The sequence below is a fragment of the Phoenix dactylifera genome, chromosome 18 (genome assembly GCF_009389715.1).
Source record: "Phoenix dactylifera cultivar Barhee BC4 chromosome 18, palm_55x_up_171113_PBpolish2nd_filt_p, whole genome shotgun sequence".
NCBI lineage: Eukaryota > Viridiplantae > Streptophyta > Magnoliopsida > Arecales > Arecaceae > Phoenix > Phoenix dactylifera.
In genome coordinates this window covers 6251651-6266762 of record NC_052409.1, presented here as the reverse complement: position 1 = coordinate 6266762, position 15112 = coordinate 6251651, and the positions used below count along the sequence as shown (strand labels likewise).

Here is a 15112-nt window from a genome sequence, read left to right as displayed (position 1 = left end):
AAATCAGGGAAGCGCAAGACAGGCGCTTCGGTCATCCTTTTCTTAATTTTTTTAAATGCTTGGGATGCTGATTTAGTCCAGATAAAGTCTCCTTTCTTCATACAATCTGTAATGGGAGACATTATTGAACTAAAATTTCTAATGAAGCGACGATAGAAAGTAGCCAGGTCATGAAAACTACGTATTTCTGCTAGAATCTTGGGCTCAGGCCAATCGACTATCGCGCTTACTTTTTTCGGATCAGCGGAGACGCCCTTGGAAAACACTATGAACTCTAAGAAAGTGACGTGATCAGTCAGGAAGGCACACTTCTTAGGGTTTGCAAAGAAGCTTTCTTTCCGCAGGACATCACAAACCTGCCTTAAGTGCGAGAGATGGAGCTCTTGAGTTTGACTATAGATGAGGATGTTATCAAAATATACAACAACAAATTCATTCAAGAAAGGTCGAAAGATCTGTATCATCACCCTCATAAAAGTACTTGGAGCATTTGTTAATCCGAAAGGCATTACTAACCATTCGTAGAGTCCATCTTTGATTTTAAAGGCAGTTTTCCATTCATCCCCAAGACGAATCTGAATCTGGTGGTACCCACTCTTTAGGTCGATCTTGGAAAAAAACTGTAGCACAAGACGTATAGTCTAAAAGGTCGTCCAGCCTGGGAATGGAAAAACGATACTTAACCATGATTTTATTGATAGCACGGCTATTGATGCACATCCTCCAAGAACCATCTTTCTTGGGAGTGAGGAGTGCAGGTACAGCACAGGAACTCAAACTCTCACGAATATATCCTCGAGTGAGGAGTTCGTCAACTTGACGTTTCAGTTCAGTGTGTTCGTTTGGGTTTAGCCTATGATGGGGAAGATTTGGCAAAGATGCTCCAGGAATGAGATCAATTATGTGCTGGATATCACGCATTGGAGGGAGTGCATCTGGAAGATCCTTAGGGAAAACAGAGTGAAACTCCTCCAACAGGGGAACTACTGCGGCCGGATGCTCGGAACTTGACTCCACATTGATAACTCTAGCCACAAGGGCAAACATAGGCGAGTGGCTTTCGATATCTTTCATTACCTCTTTTGAAGTAATGATGTGAAGTGATTCATCTTTCCATGGTGTAGCACCCTTCTTTTCAGAGGCGGGATCTCTAGGAGGCAATGAATTCAGTATAATTTTCCGATCCTGGAACATAAAGCTACACGAATTCGACCGACCATGAAGGGTGACGTCCCTATCATATAACCAAGGTCTCCCTAGAATGACTTGACCTACATCCATCGGAAGGCAGTCGCACCAGATCTCGTCTTTATAAGATAGGAATTAAATCAGAACAAGGCATCTTTCCGACACCGAGATGGACGTCTTATCTACCCAGGCTACTTTATATGGGTTGGGATGAGGGGTAGATTTCAGACCGAGGCGGGAGACAACTCTAGACGCAATGGCGTTGATGCAACTCCCACTATCAAATAGGATTTTTGCATGTTTTACCATTGATCTTAATAAGCGTGTAAAATAGGAAGGTTCTACGCCAATCTTGTTCGGTCTTGGTTTGGGCTAGAGTACACCTAACCACATGGAGCCTAGGGTTTTGGTCATTCCGATCAGTGGGCTCATTTTGGGATTCAGTCTGAACAAACTCTAACCCGATCTGTTCGTCTCCAAAGTATTCTACAAAATCCTCGATGTTTGGTTCATAGACTTCTTCGACACATTCTGTCTCCTCGGTTCCCACTTCCAGTTCGGTCATTAGATAGGTCTTGGCATTACATTGGGATGCGATATGGCCAAACTTTTGGCACCTGAAATACTGGGTTTGATTTCTTGATGGCGGGTTGGAACTTAGTATGCCTTTTTCTTTGTCAGTTGACGGACTTTAAGCAGGCATCGGAAACGGCCTAGTCGATGTTTGGGGACATCAGCTAGGCCACCATTTTATTTGCATATTTGTTTTATTTTTATTTTTGGGTTTATTTGCATTTTAGGGCTTATTTGTGTTATTTGTGGGCTTATTAGGATTTATTTCTGTGTAAGGGGATTTATGCAAATTATGTATTTGAACCCTATATATAGGGACCTATTTTCATGATTAGGGTTTAATGAAGGTTTAATAATTTTTCCCCACGTCTTCCCCTCCTCTCTTCCTCCTTCTCTTCTCCCTCTTCTCTTCCTCCTCCTCATTCTCTTCTCCCTCTTCTTCTGTTTCCATCTTAAAGCTACAATGTACAGCAACCCCAACAATACGTTCTCATCACTGCAGCCATTTCTCCCTCCCGGTTCGACATCAGGTAATTTATCGGTTTTTTGCCATAAAAGAATTCCAAAATACCTTGAGAAATTTTCAACCAAGTCATAAAAGGTGACATCCATAATTTAAACTTAAGACAATTTTTGTTCTACAAACATTCAAGGTGACAATATAATCTTTTCTTTTGCCACCGCTATTTAGCTAGATGGTCATTTCTCTCTTGTTAAAATCCTGATTAGTTGGTTTCTAGTTGCATTTGGAAACACTTTGAAAGATTAGAAAGTTGCTTTTGGCCTTAGCTTCATTGACATTGTATAGTCATGTACTCCTCTCTTTTTTTTGATAAATCGGATTTATTATATACCAGTCTAATGCAAATATATCCGTGAGAATTAGAAGATAAAATATCCGACAATTCAGAAGAAACTAGTCATGTACTGATTTTGGTTAGATAGATTTAAACTTCAAATCCTCTTGACTCAGCTCCCCTGTCACAGAAGTCAGTATCAATGGGAACTAAAATTAGCAAATATCAAGGCGAGAACAGATAGAATACAAAAAAAGTTCAGTTTACGCTTTCACTCAGATTATGATATTTGTAATTGCATATTAATTTCTTCAACATTACATACCAATAATAAATACTAAATACTTCTCAAATACTGCAGAGTTAAGCAATTGTGTGATTCTCTATCTTATCTAAGTATACTGCCAAATTCGAGCAAGCATGTCCATCACAATGGATCAAGACAGGGCTCTTCATCCTAATCCCTTGTTACTACAAAAGAAACACTTCAGGGATCCATTTATAACCAAAGGAAGCTTTTTTAGTGTCTAGTTTATAACCACAGAGTTTCATGATTCTAAAAGACTCGGGCCCTGTTTGGCAGAGCTGTTGGTAGTAAAGTTTTTAAAAGTAGAGCTTTTTAAAGTAGAATTTTTATAAAAAGATATTTGTTGTTTGCTAACTACATTTATAAAGTGCTATAAGGCTTTAATATGTATTTGATAAACAAACTGAAAAAGTACTTTTGATATGACAAAATTACTATAAAAAAAATTGCATAATGTTATACAATAGAGCATAATAAAATATAATATGTACTAATACATAAATATATAATATAGTATACTATAATATTATATTATTATAATATAATAATATAATATTATATACTATAGTATAATATTATAACATAATTTAATATTATATAATATAATATATCAATGTATTATGATATAATATAATATAATATTATATTTATAGTACAATACAATAATAGAGATATAAAATATTATAATTATTATTATTATATTATATTATTATTTTTTATAATTATTATATTTTATTATGGGTATTTTGGTCTAAAAAGAAAAAATTGTATAACTCAAATAGCTTTTTGACGGAGCCTAAAAATGTTTTTCCGAAGAACTTCCAAAATGGAGATTCTTCCAAAAAGTTGTTTTAATTTTTTGACAAAGCTGAAACATCTTTTTATTTTTTTTTTTACTAAATATCTCTATTCAATCTAAAAGTGCTTTTGAAGGGCCAGAAAATACTTTTTGGTCCTTCAAAAGCTCTGCCAAATGGGGTCTCACTCTTACACGTAAGGCTATCAGCATTTCTCATTGACAGCCTAAGTCAGTTCTTCAAGTGCCGGAAGTTTAGTCAGTGGCCTTATAGATCTTATCTGGCGAGCTACTAGACCAAAATATTAAATAAAATTGGTGAGTGTCAAGCAAATCATATGTGAAACGGATCTTCAAGTGACATCACGATATCACCTTTTTGCCAGCAAAAAAAAAAGGCTCTGGTAAAGGACTAGCAAGAGACCATTCTGCTGGTAAAATGCCTCGTGACCCGACCCGACAAGAATTAGTACAGCTCCTTTAGTTTCATGACGCATATTTCTTCAAGACTTTAAACATTTGCTTCGACACCAGAACCATTTGATCTGGAGTGCATTTTATATAGCACCTCTTTGAATCTTGCTTTCAGCTATCAACGAGGCATGCGAAAACATGGGCACAAGCGTATTTTTCACAGTACATATAACATTAACATAATTCAAAAGAAATAGGAGAACAAAGCCAAAAGTAATTCAAAAGGGGGGAAAAAAAGTAAAATGAAATCCAAAAGAAAAATGGGGGTCGCACGTTATTAGATCGCAAGTTCCAGCTCCCTTCTCCATTCCACGTGCCACATTTTCCGGCTTGCTATGAGAATGAAACAACCGCTGCTAGTTTTGGTGCTTGTAACAATTGAGTATCTCACTAAAAAAACAAAAGTTAGCCAAAAAATATTATTTAATTTTTTTTAATTTTATATAAATATCTATTTGATGTATAACTGATGTGCAACTAAATACGAGCCTGCTTAGATCCTCAAATGCTACTCTAGGGCCGCTATTTTTATTACTTTTCTTGAGAGGAGCAATAAAATAGCAGCGTATATTAAGGCCCCGTCTGGGGAGCTGTTGGCAGTAGAGCTTTCTGAAATAGAGTTTTTATAAAATACTGTTTGCTGTTTGGTAACTATATTTTTAAAGTATTGTGACATTTTAACATGTGTTTAGTAAACAAACTGAGAAAGTACTTTTGTATGATAAAATTACCATAAAAGATATTGCATATATTATACAACAGAGCATAATAAAATATAACATATATTAATACATAAATATATGATATAGTACAATATTACTATAATGTAATATAATATTATTATAATATAGTAATATAACATTGTATACTATAGCATAATAATTTAATATAATATTAAATTATTTAACATAACATATCAATGTATTATGATATTATGTAATATAATATTATATTTATAGTATAATACAATAATAAAGATACAAAATATTATAATTATTAGCGTACATTAATTTTTCATAATATAACATAATATTAAATTATTTAACATAACATATTAATGTATTATGATATAATATAATATAATATTTATACAAAGAAATTAAAAAAAATTCTCCTAAAATGTGATTCAAAAGATGCATACAAAAATAGGAAACAAGAATACCTTTTTTTGCATGGAATGGAGTCTGATCCACGGCTAAGATTTTTTATTAGGGCTCCAGCAGATTTTTAGGTTTATAAAGAAACAAAGTATGTAATTGTTATATTTTATTATGGATATTTTGGTAAAAAAATAGCTTTCTGACAAAGCTCAAAACAGCTTTTTCGGAAAGCTCCAAAATGGAGCTTCTTCCAAAAAGCAATTTTAGCTTTCTGAAAAAGCTAAAACAATTTTTCAAAATTTTTACCAAACACTTTTTTTCATTCAAAAGTATTTTTGAAGGGCCAGAAAATATTTTTTGACCCTTCAAAAGCTCCCCATATGGGGCCTAATTACATAGCAACAGAAGTATCCTCATCCCATCCCATAGGAGGAAGCCGGGAAGGGAAGGCGTTTTATGGTCCTGCATGAATTGATGGCTTAACTTGGGCTAAGTCCAATGCCACCCACTGAGCTAGCCCGAACCCAACCAGGATTGGAGCCATAACCCAACTCCTGTCACGGTAAAGATTTTTGATGGGTTCGGTGGGATCCTTAAAAGGATAAAAAAAATCAATTAAAAGGCTGAATTTTCAAAAGAAAATATTTCGTTAAGTAAATAGTGCCCATATCAAATAATTGTGGTTATTTAAATTATATATTAGCCATTACTAAATATCATGTGATAACTGCCGGTACTTTTTGTTATTATACATATATACATATATATAAATGCACATATACATACACACACACACACACACACACACACACACACACACACACATATATATATATATATATATATATATATATATATATATATATATATATATATATAGCAATTGCAGAAGGAGCCTAGTACTGGTATAATGGCCGTTATGCCATTATAACAAGCTTAGGAGACCGCATGCTAACAAGATTGAGATCATTAATTACCAAGGGTGGGTGGTTGGTCCAACAAAAACTTCTCCAGTGGCTCCTCCTCCGGAGCCACTGGAGAAAACCTAGAGACGGGAGTGGCGCTATTTTGGAGAATGAGGACAGACATTACACATAAATAATGCCGGAGAGCTATTCTTTCAATCCATATGCTGGAAAATACTTCCAGGAGTTGAGAGAGAGAAATTCTTGTTCTATCTTAATTTTCCTTTCCTTTTTTTTTTTTGGAAAAACTTAGCTCTATTCATCAAATGGAAATTCTGGCTTGACATGGATCTCCACAATCCTAGAGCTAGATTCAGTGCATGCCAAGAAGCTTACCTGCAAGCTGCAAGCTCTCCACATATCTTGATGGTTAGGAATGATAAATCCAGCATCAGCTCTGTCCTCAAGACATCAAAAAGTATATACGTTTTCTCACACCTTGTACGCTAAGAACTCATTTGGTTCGCTTGAAGAATTTTACTTTTTCAGATATTTTTTTTTTTAAAATCTAATGCCTAGGTATATATTATCTAGAAAAGTGGTTTTTGTATCTTTAGTTGACCATAAAAAAATGACATAAAAAATACATTTAAAAAGTGACTTATATTTGGATGAGTATCTACTTTTCTTAAAAAAATTGTATAAAATACCTATTATACTCTTAATAAAATGATTACAAAAAAAAAAAAAAAAAAACTAGATGCAATTTTAAAATCAGATGCTTAAAACATCATGATTTGGAGGGGTTTTTTTTTTTTAAGGTTCAACACCAAAAAAAACAGAATATGTTTTTAATAGCTATTTTTAAATATTTTTTACCATTTTAAATCTAAAAATATTTTTAAATATTTAACAATAGCTATTGCAGATATTTATTGGGTTCAGTTTTTTGTGTTTTAATAATTTTTAATAATAGGCAACTCTTTATATTGCAATAGTTTCTAATAGTTATTAATATATTTTTATATTAAAATTACTACAATATCTTCATATTGCGGTAATTTCTAATAATATATTTTCAATATTTTAAGATTGACCATTAAAAGTAGTTATTAAGAAGATCATAATGGCTTAAAAATATTTTTGAAAAAAAAACTACTACAATTTCCACCCGTGGAAAAGTAGCTTTTTCAAAACCCACAAAGATTTTTCTTTCTTGAAAACTCATTCCTATGAGAAAACTACTTCCCATCTCTTTTTTTGACATCTTTAAGCAAACATGAGATATTTTTTTATTTTTTCGTTAACCATACTTTCCTCCCTTCTCTTCTCTTCCCGCGAACCAAATAAGTCCTATGATGGAAGTAACAAGACAGCCACTATGTAAAATGAAAATAGCCAGCAAACAGATTAATAGAAAATTCTGTTCAGAAATCACATCATTAAAATATGAAAAAAATAATAAGTAGCCGCCATGATTATTTGCCTCAAACCTGACGAAATTAACTAAGCATCAGAAAATTACTAAGAAGAACAGGAATACATTCCAGTCCAACCCATAACCTAGGATCAGTTAAGAAAGCTTTATCTTTGTGTAGGCAACGCAAATAACTGCAGAAGCAATTCATTTTTTATGACTGAAAATTGCTGTAAGAGAGAGCATCACAGAAATGTCACCTCAATGTAGCACAGAAAATCATGACCCACACATAAATCTTAGATGTTATGGGCCCATTAAAGTGAGAAAAATTTGCTCCTGCTTAATAATAGGAACCCCCATAAAGCTGATGTACTGAAAATTTGAATATGAAGGTAAATGAAACTGTATATTGTTGTAAAATGCTCAGCCAACAACTTCCCCCATCTCTTTTTTTGAGAATAAAATTCCCCCATCTCGGATTTGTCCAAAATTTCAGGAACCAGGAAGACATTGAAGGTCTTGAACTAGCGTGGGGAACTGAAAAGGGCTCGACCAATGATACCTGTTGCCTCAATGTACCTTTCCACACACCTAGAGATACAGCTGCTCTCACTCCCGCTCAGGCTTGTTCCTGGCTTTGTAATGCACTTTGCAAAGCACTTGCTCCTCACTGTCTGTGAAATAAAAAATAGCAGCATGGCAAGTTAGCAAAATTTGAGTCAGCCATCTGCAACCACCATCAAAGTCCACGTTGCAGACCAAAAAGAGAAAGAGGATCCCTAGAATGTTATTGAGGTGTTTGGCTTCCACAATGCCCAGAGGTGCAATGTTAATTGAGGTCTGACACTCCCATAAAGAATTACAAGAACTACAACAAAAGTATGCTTGCAAGAGAATTTTGAAATGCTACAAACCTAAGACTGTTGCATTGCCATATTAAATATAATGCATAATTAACTATTTGGCTTGTATCTAATGAAGCATGACACTTCCATATAGCAAGATATTCATAATCCTAGAGCCACAAAAGATCAATAAATATGTATATTGATTAGATCTCCCACACTGCTGATCTGGTCGATATAATATATAAATTGAAGATGAAATATACTAAAATAATCAATATAACCAAATCTGTTAGTTTCAAGGTACTATGGATTTTATGAACACATGTATCTTCATATCAAGAACATCAAGAACATAGAAAATCTGTAACAAATTCATTACAGTCCCAGGTCCCTGATATGCCAATGAAATTGCAAAATGTTAAAATCTAAACACCACGAAAATCTTAATGGACTACTCTATGTCCAGTAGTGCTAAATAGCCACTCATCCCACCACTACAAACTGATTACTAAATACTTAATAATTTTACCCCAAGTATTACTAGGTACGCACATCTTGCCAGATATTTAAGTCTTAACATCAACAAACAAACAAATTGATTTTTTCACGACACTTCCTGCATATAATCACATGACATGGAAGTAAGTGAGCCCCAAAAAATATTCGCAGTAATATGTACAACACCTCGAACTAATGGGTAAGCAAATTTGGAAATGCCCTGTAACTTTATCATGAAATTTGAGAATATTAATATGTAAACATAGTTTCATAATAGTTGTATAATGTTACTTTCCATGACAATTACTCACGAACCCTTAAGACAAAAATTGATATAAATGCAGAGGATGATCAACGATCCTTGTTCTTAATACAAATAAAAAAATCATGTTCATATTTTTAGAATATGTCTATGCAATAGAGAAATAAAATTTGTTAATATGTGAAAAATAGATGTCATGCATACCATGTGAACTAATCATTTGACTTCAAAAGCTTAAGCTCTTAGGAAATTGATCAACAATGTAAGTCAAGTGAACATCGCCCTCCCCCCCTCCCACCTGACTACATACCTGGGTGGATAAATGAGATGAGCCATAGGAGGAGGCAGCATGACAACAGGATTAATCAAATAAACAACTAACTAGAAAGTGATCTGAACCTATGAGCCACAAAGACCTTAGCTTGGATACCATGCAAGGAGAGTGAAAAGGTCAAAGCGGTTTTATAAATTCTTGTTGCAATACCTCTTGACATATATTAGCATGTATATAACCATATATGACAATTTAACAACCCTGCTTTAGAACCAGCCTTATCTATAGATGATACATATCCATGTTACAATGACTTATAGTAGCCTAACAACCAAGATTTGCTATACCGGTCGGTATCGGTGCATACTGATCGTGTTACCGTACCGCATACTGGTTACAAAGAGCGTACCAACACTCGGTATGCCGAACCGGATATTATGTTAGGCATACCGGCACTATAATAGGATGGTACCCGTATGGTGTTCGGTACCAAGACGGCGAACCTTGCTAACAACTCTTATCAATATTTATAGACTTGCAGATATGCTATGCCGATGTGTACCATCATCTCAAAGTGCTTGTACCCCATCAGCTCTCGATTGAGAAGGGCATGATATACCAATTCATTATATCGTATTTTCAGAATATGCCTATGCAATAGAGAAACAAAATTTGTTAATATTTGAAAAATAAATTCGTAGAAATAGACTAACCAGCAGATGTCATGGATACCATGTGAACTAATCATTTGACTTCAGAAGCTTAAGCTCTTAGGGAATGTAAGTCTCCCCCCCCCCACCCACTACACACATAGGGGGATAAATGAGATGAAAAATAGGATGAGTCAACAGGACAACAGGGTTAATCAAATAAACAACTAACTAAGAAGTGATTTGAACCTATGAGCCACAAAAACCTTAGCTTGGATACTATGCAAGGATAGTGAAAAGGTAAAAGCAATTTTATAAATTCTTGCTGCAATACCTCTTGACATATATTAGCATGTATACAACCTTATACGACAATTTAACAACCCTGCCTTCGAACTAGCCTTATCTATAGATGATACATACCCTTGTTACAATGACTTATAGTAGCCTAACAACCAAAATTTGTTGTACCGGTCGATATTGGTGCGTACTGATCGTGTTACCATACCGCATACTGGTTACGGAGGGCGTACCAACACTCGGTATGCCGAACCGGACATTATATTGGGCATATCGACACTATAATAGGATGGTACTAGTATAGGGTCCGGTACCGAGACGGCGAACCTTGTTAACAACTCTGATCAATATTTATAGGCTTGCAGATATTCTATGCCGATATGTACCATGTCTCAAAGTGCTTATACCCCATCAGATATATCAATTCAGTATATCGTATTTTCAGAATATGCCTATGCAATAGAAAAATAAAATTTGTTAATATTAGAAAAATAAAATCATAGAAATAGACTAACCAGCATATGTCATGGATACCATGTGAACTAATCATTTGACTTCAAAAGCTTAAGCTCTTAGGGAATTGATCAACAATGTAAGTCTCCCGCCCCCCCAACCCACTACACACATAGGGGGATAAATGAGATGAACCATAGGATGAGCCAACAAGACAACAGGGTTAATCAAATAAACAACTAACTAGGAAGTGAATTGAACCTACGAGATACAAAAACCTTTGCTTGGATACCATGCAAGGATAGTGAAAAGGTAAAAGCAGTTTTATAAATTCTTGATGCAATACCTCTTGACATATATTAGCATGTATACAACCATATACGACAATTTAACAACCCTGCCTTCAAACCAGCCTTATCTATAGATGATACATATTCTTGTTACAATGACTTATAGTAGCCTATCAACCAAGATTTGTTGTACCGGTCGGTATCGGTGCGTACTAATCATGTTACCGTACCGCATATTGATTACGGAGAACGTACCAACACTCAGTATGCCGAACCAGATATTATAACTAGCATATCGGCACTATAATAGAATGGTACCAGTATAGGGTCCGGTGCCAAAACGGCAAACCTTGCTAACAACTCTTATCAAGATTTATAGGCTTGCAGATATTCTATGCCGATGTGTACCATGTCCCAAAGTGCTTGTACCCCCATCAGCTCTTGATTGAGATGGGCATGATATATCAATTCAGTATATCGTATTTTCAGAATATGCCTATGCAATGGAGAAATACAATTTGTTAATATTTGAAAAATAAAATTATAAAAATAGACTAACCAGCAGATGTCATGGATACCATGTGAACTAATCATTTGACTAAGCTCTTAGGGAATTGATCAACAATGTAAGTCTCCCCCCTCCCCAACCCACTATACACATAGGGGGATAAATGAGATGACCATAGGATGAGCCAACAAGATAGCGGAGTTAATCAAATAAACAACCAACTAGGAAGTGAATTGAACCTACGAGATACAAAAACCTTGGCTTGGATACCATGCAAGGATAGTGAAAAGGTAAAAGGAGTTTTATATATTATTGCTGCAATACCTCTGGACATATATTAGCATGTATACAACCCTATACAGCAATTTAACAACCCTGACTTTGAACCAGCCTTATCTATATATTGCACATAATCTTGTTACAATGACCTATAGTAGCCTAACAACCAAGATTTGCCGTACCGGTGGGCACTAATGCGTATCAATCATGTTACTGTACGGCGTACCAGTTACGGAGGGCGTACCAACACTCAGTATGCTGAACCGGATATTATATTGTGCATACCAACACTATAATAAAATGGTACCAGTATAGAGTCTGGTATCGAGACGGTGAATCTTGCTCACAACTCTTATCAATATTTACAAACTTGCAGATATTCTATGCCGATGTGTACCATCTCTCGAAGTGCTCGCACCCCATCAGCTCCCGATTGAGATGAGCATGATATACCAATTCAGTATTCTCAATATGAAACAAGTGTTCTGGAATTAACATGCTTCCAAAAAGCATGGGGCTCGGCATTTATTTTGGATGGTAAAAGAAGGGTGGAGGGTTTTTGTGTGATGTCAGATATGATAACACAAAAGGATTTAAGGATTCTTTGCATGTTCAGAACAGAGATTTCAGAGTGTCCAATCTGATTTCAGCTTGAACAAAAAAAAGTATAGGCCTTTAAGGGAAAAGAGAATAAAATGAACGGAAGAAGGAATCTTGTCATTTTCAACAATTTTACTGGTATCTGCGAGTTGTATAACTTATAGCTCTTGTTGCTATGAAAAGAAAGACAACTGAGAAACAAAGAAAAAGATTAATGACTTACAATGCTACTGCCAGAAAATCTGAAGAATGAAAAATAGAAAAATAAGAAGATTTAATGACTTGAATTTAAGAAACAAGAGAAAGAGAGGAAGGCGGGAATGAAACTACGATCGCTATATTTCTTCTTGTCCTTCAACCATGGTTTACAATTCTTGTCATATAATGTTTTCTTGGGTGACCCTATATGGCTCTATGACTGCAAAGATAGTTCTTCAATGGGCCACTACAAATTTACAAAATGACCCTCGGACACAATCAACAATCCTTGACATTGTGACTCCCTTGGTGACAATTAGGTACTTACATTGCATGTAGTATGTAATGCATGAAGTGACATCCCGAAATGGAAACTCTCACCACACTCTGCACAGCATACCTTGGCACTTCATATTAAATGACTCAGATAAAGTAATTTAATGATGCCATGTAGCCAGACCCTCCATGACTCGTCAAAGATAATAATCAAAATAGATATCCATAAAGATGAAAACCAATCATATGAAGTTACAATCTTATTGATCATAATCTGTGAATCAGAACTAGATATAATGCATAATAACACATAAAACAAAGTTATGGCAAAAGTCTTCAAATGTGAAAAGGTTGCAATACCAGTATTCTATATTATCTATATTCCACACAGAATGTCTCTAAAACTCTTGAAACTATATATATAGATTTTATAACTGCCTGATGTTGAGATACACTCTAAAAAAAAATCATGCAAGGATAAGCCAGTACAGAATGAGGATCAGCCAATCATGTAATATTGTACTGTCAATTCCCATCTGCATAGTAGCAACCCCAGTCTGTCTATCTAGGCACAGCACCATCTTTTAAATATCTCTAGAATATTGCTCAAGTACCCTGCTTCTCCCTTCCTACCTCCCTCCCTCCCCACATCTTAGCTCCAGCCCCTGTTCAATTCTCTCCTAGACCTACTCCAAATTCAGTTAACTAAGATCCATACAACTGCCAATTTGACAGACACCAAGGCAGAATTCCACAACATCCAAAACAAAGAGTATGCCACCAGTATATGACAATCACATTCATGAAATATCGTATCCAAATTGGCACACAATGACAACATACAGAACGATAACTCTTGTAAGCAAGACATGACATTTTGTCAACAAAATGATTCAAGACTGAGAGACTCAACCATAGAGCATCATTAGTAACTAATTTCTAGAAATAGTTATCAAAAATGAAAGTAGAAGGTTCTGAAAACCAGCAAACATACAACTTGCCCAAAACAAGCTCAAGTGTTATAATACCCATATTCCCCTCTCCTGCAATTCCAGCCCACCGCATCAATCGGCAAATAGCTCAATGCCAGACTGTCACTCAACCAAGGCTTGTGAAGGGAAGTATAATTCATTCTTCACAAAATCCAGTTCATACAATATTGTACTTATGATGATTTCTGCCATTGACTTCACCAAATTCAGGTTAACCGCAAATCAAGTTGGTTTTTATCTTCTAATAACTCAATCAAGAAATAAGGGTTTTACAACGACACGAACAGATTAAATCATATAAATAAAAACATCATTGTTTGCATATCAAAAACCATTCCTTTACAAATCCAATGCACAATAAATTGCACTTGTGATGATTCCCCCGACCAACCTCACCAAATCATCTCAACCTCAAACCTACAGCAAGTTAGGTTTTTTTTCTTCCATTATTCAATCAAAATTCGGGTTTTATTGCAAACGGGAACAGATTAACGCACAGGAGTCATACAAAAATCAAAAGAACACCAAAGAGACGCATAGAGTTAGACTTCAAGAAAAGGAGGAGAGGATCGGAACCTCGAGGAACTCCTCGGCGTAGGCCTGGGCAAGCTGGGTCTTGACTTGGTCCATCAGAGCCTCTGGCGAGGGACCCGACGAACCGCTCGACGGCGCCGGAGACGAGAAAGGATCCATCGCTCACCAGTTTTCTCGCGGACTTCGTTGGAGGAGGGAGGGAGCGAAAACCCTAGCGGTCCGCAGGCGGCGGATATTGTGGTGTTAGCCAAGGAACTTGTTTGGATGGGTTGCAAGTATTAGGTGAATCCCAAAACATGGCCTGGCCTGAGCCAATTTGGGCTGGTATTGGGCCTGTTTAGTTTAGATTTGAGATAGGTCCGGTATGGGTTTGAGCTTTTGCCCGAGCCAAAATTTGGATCGAGTTGGATCGGATCAGATTATACATGCTGAGTTAAACTTTTCTCCTTAAAAATGGTTAACCTCGTCTACTCAATTGATATGAAGGTTGGATTTCATTTTTCTCCTTTTTACTTATTGACTAGTCTTTATGGCATGCAATTCACATAAGTTTAATAGTTGCAGAGACTTGAAAAGCATCTCTCTCTCAA

The 15112-nt window shown here is 35.6% G+C and overlaps 1 protein-coding gene across 1 annotated transcript; it reads right to left on the bottom strand.

The window, feature by feature from the left end:
• Positions 1–7713: 7713 nt before the first annotated feature.
• LOC103722573 (mitochondrial import inner membrane translocase subunit Tim13-like) lies at positions 7714–14781 on the bottom strand. The gene is made up of 2 exons (XM_008813174.3): positions 14565–14781; positions 7714–8234 (listed from the first exon to the last, which is right to left on the bottom strand). The coding sequence occupies exons 1-2, from the start codon at positions 14679–14681 to the stop codon at positions 8085–8087; spliced, it is 267 nt and encodes an 88-aa protein (XP_008811396.1). The 5' UTR covers positions 14682–14781; the 3' UTR covers positions 7714–8084.
• Between the last annotated feature and the right edge of the window lie 331 nt (positions 14782–15112).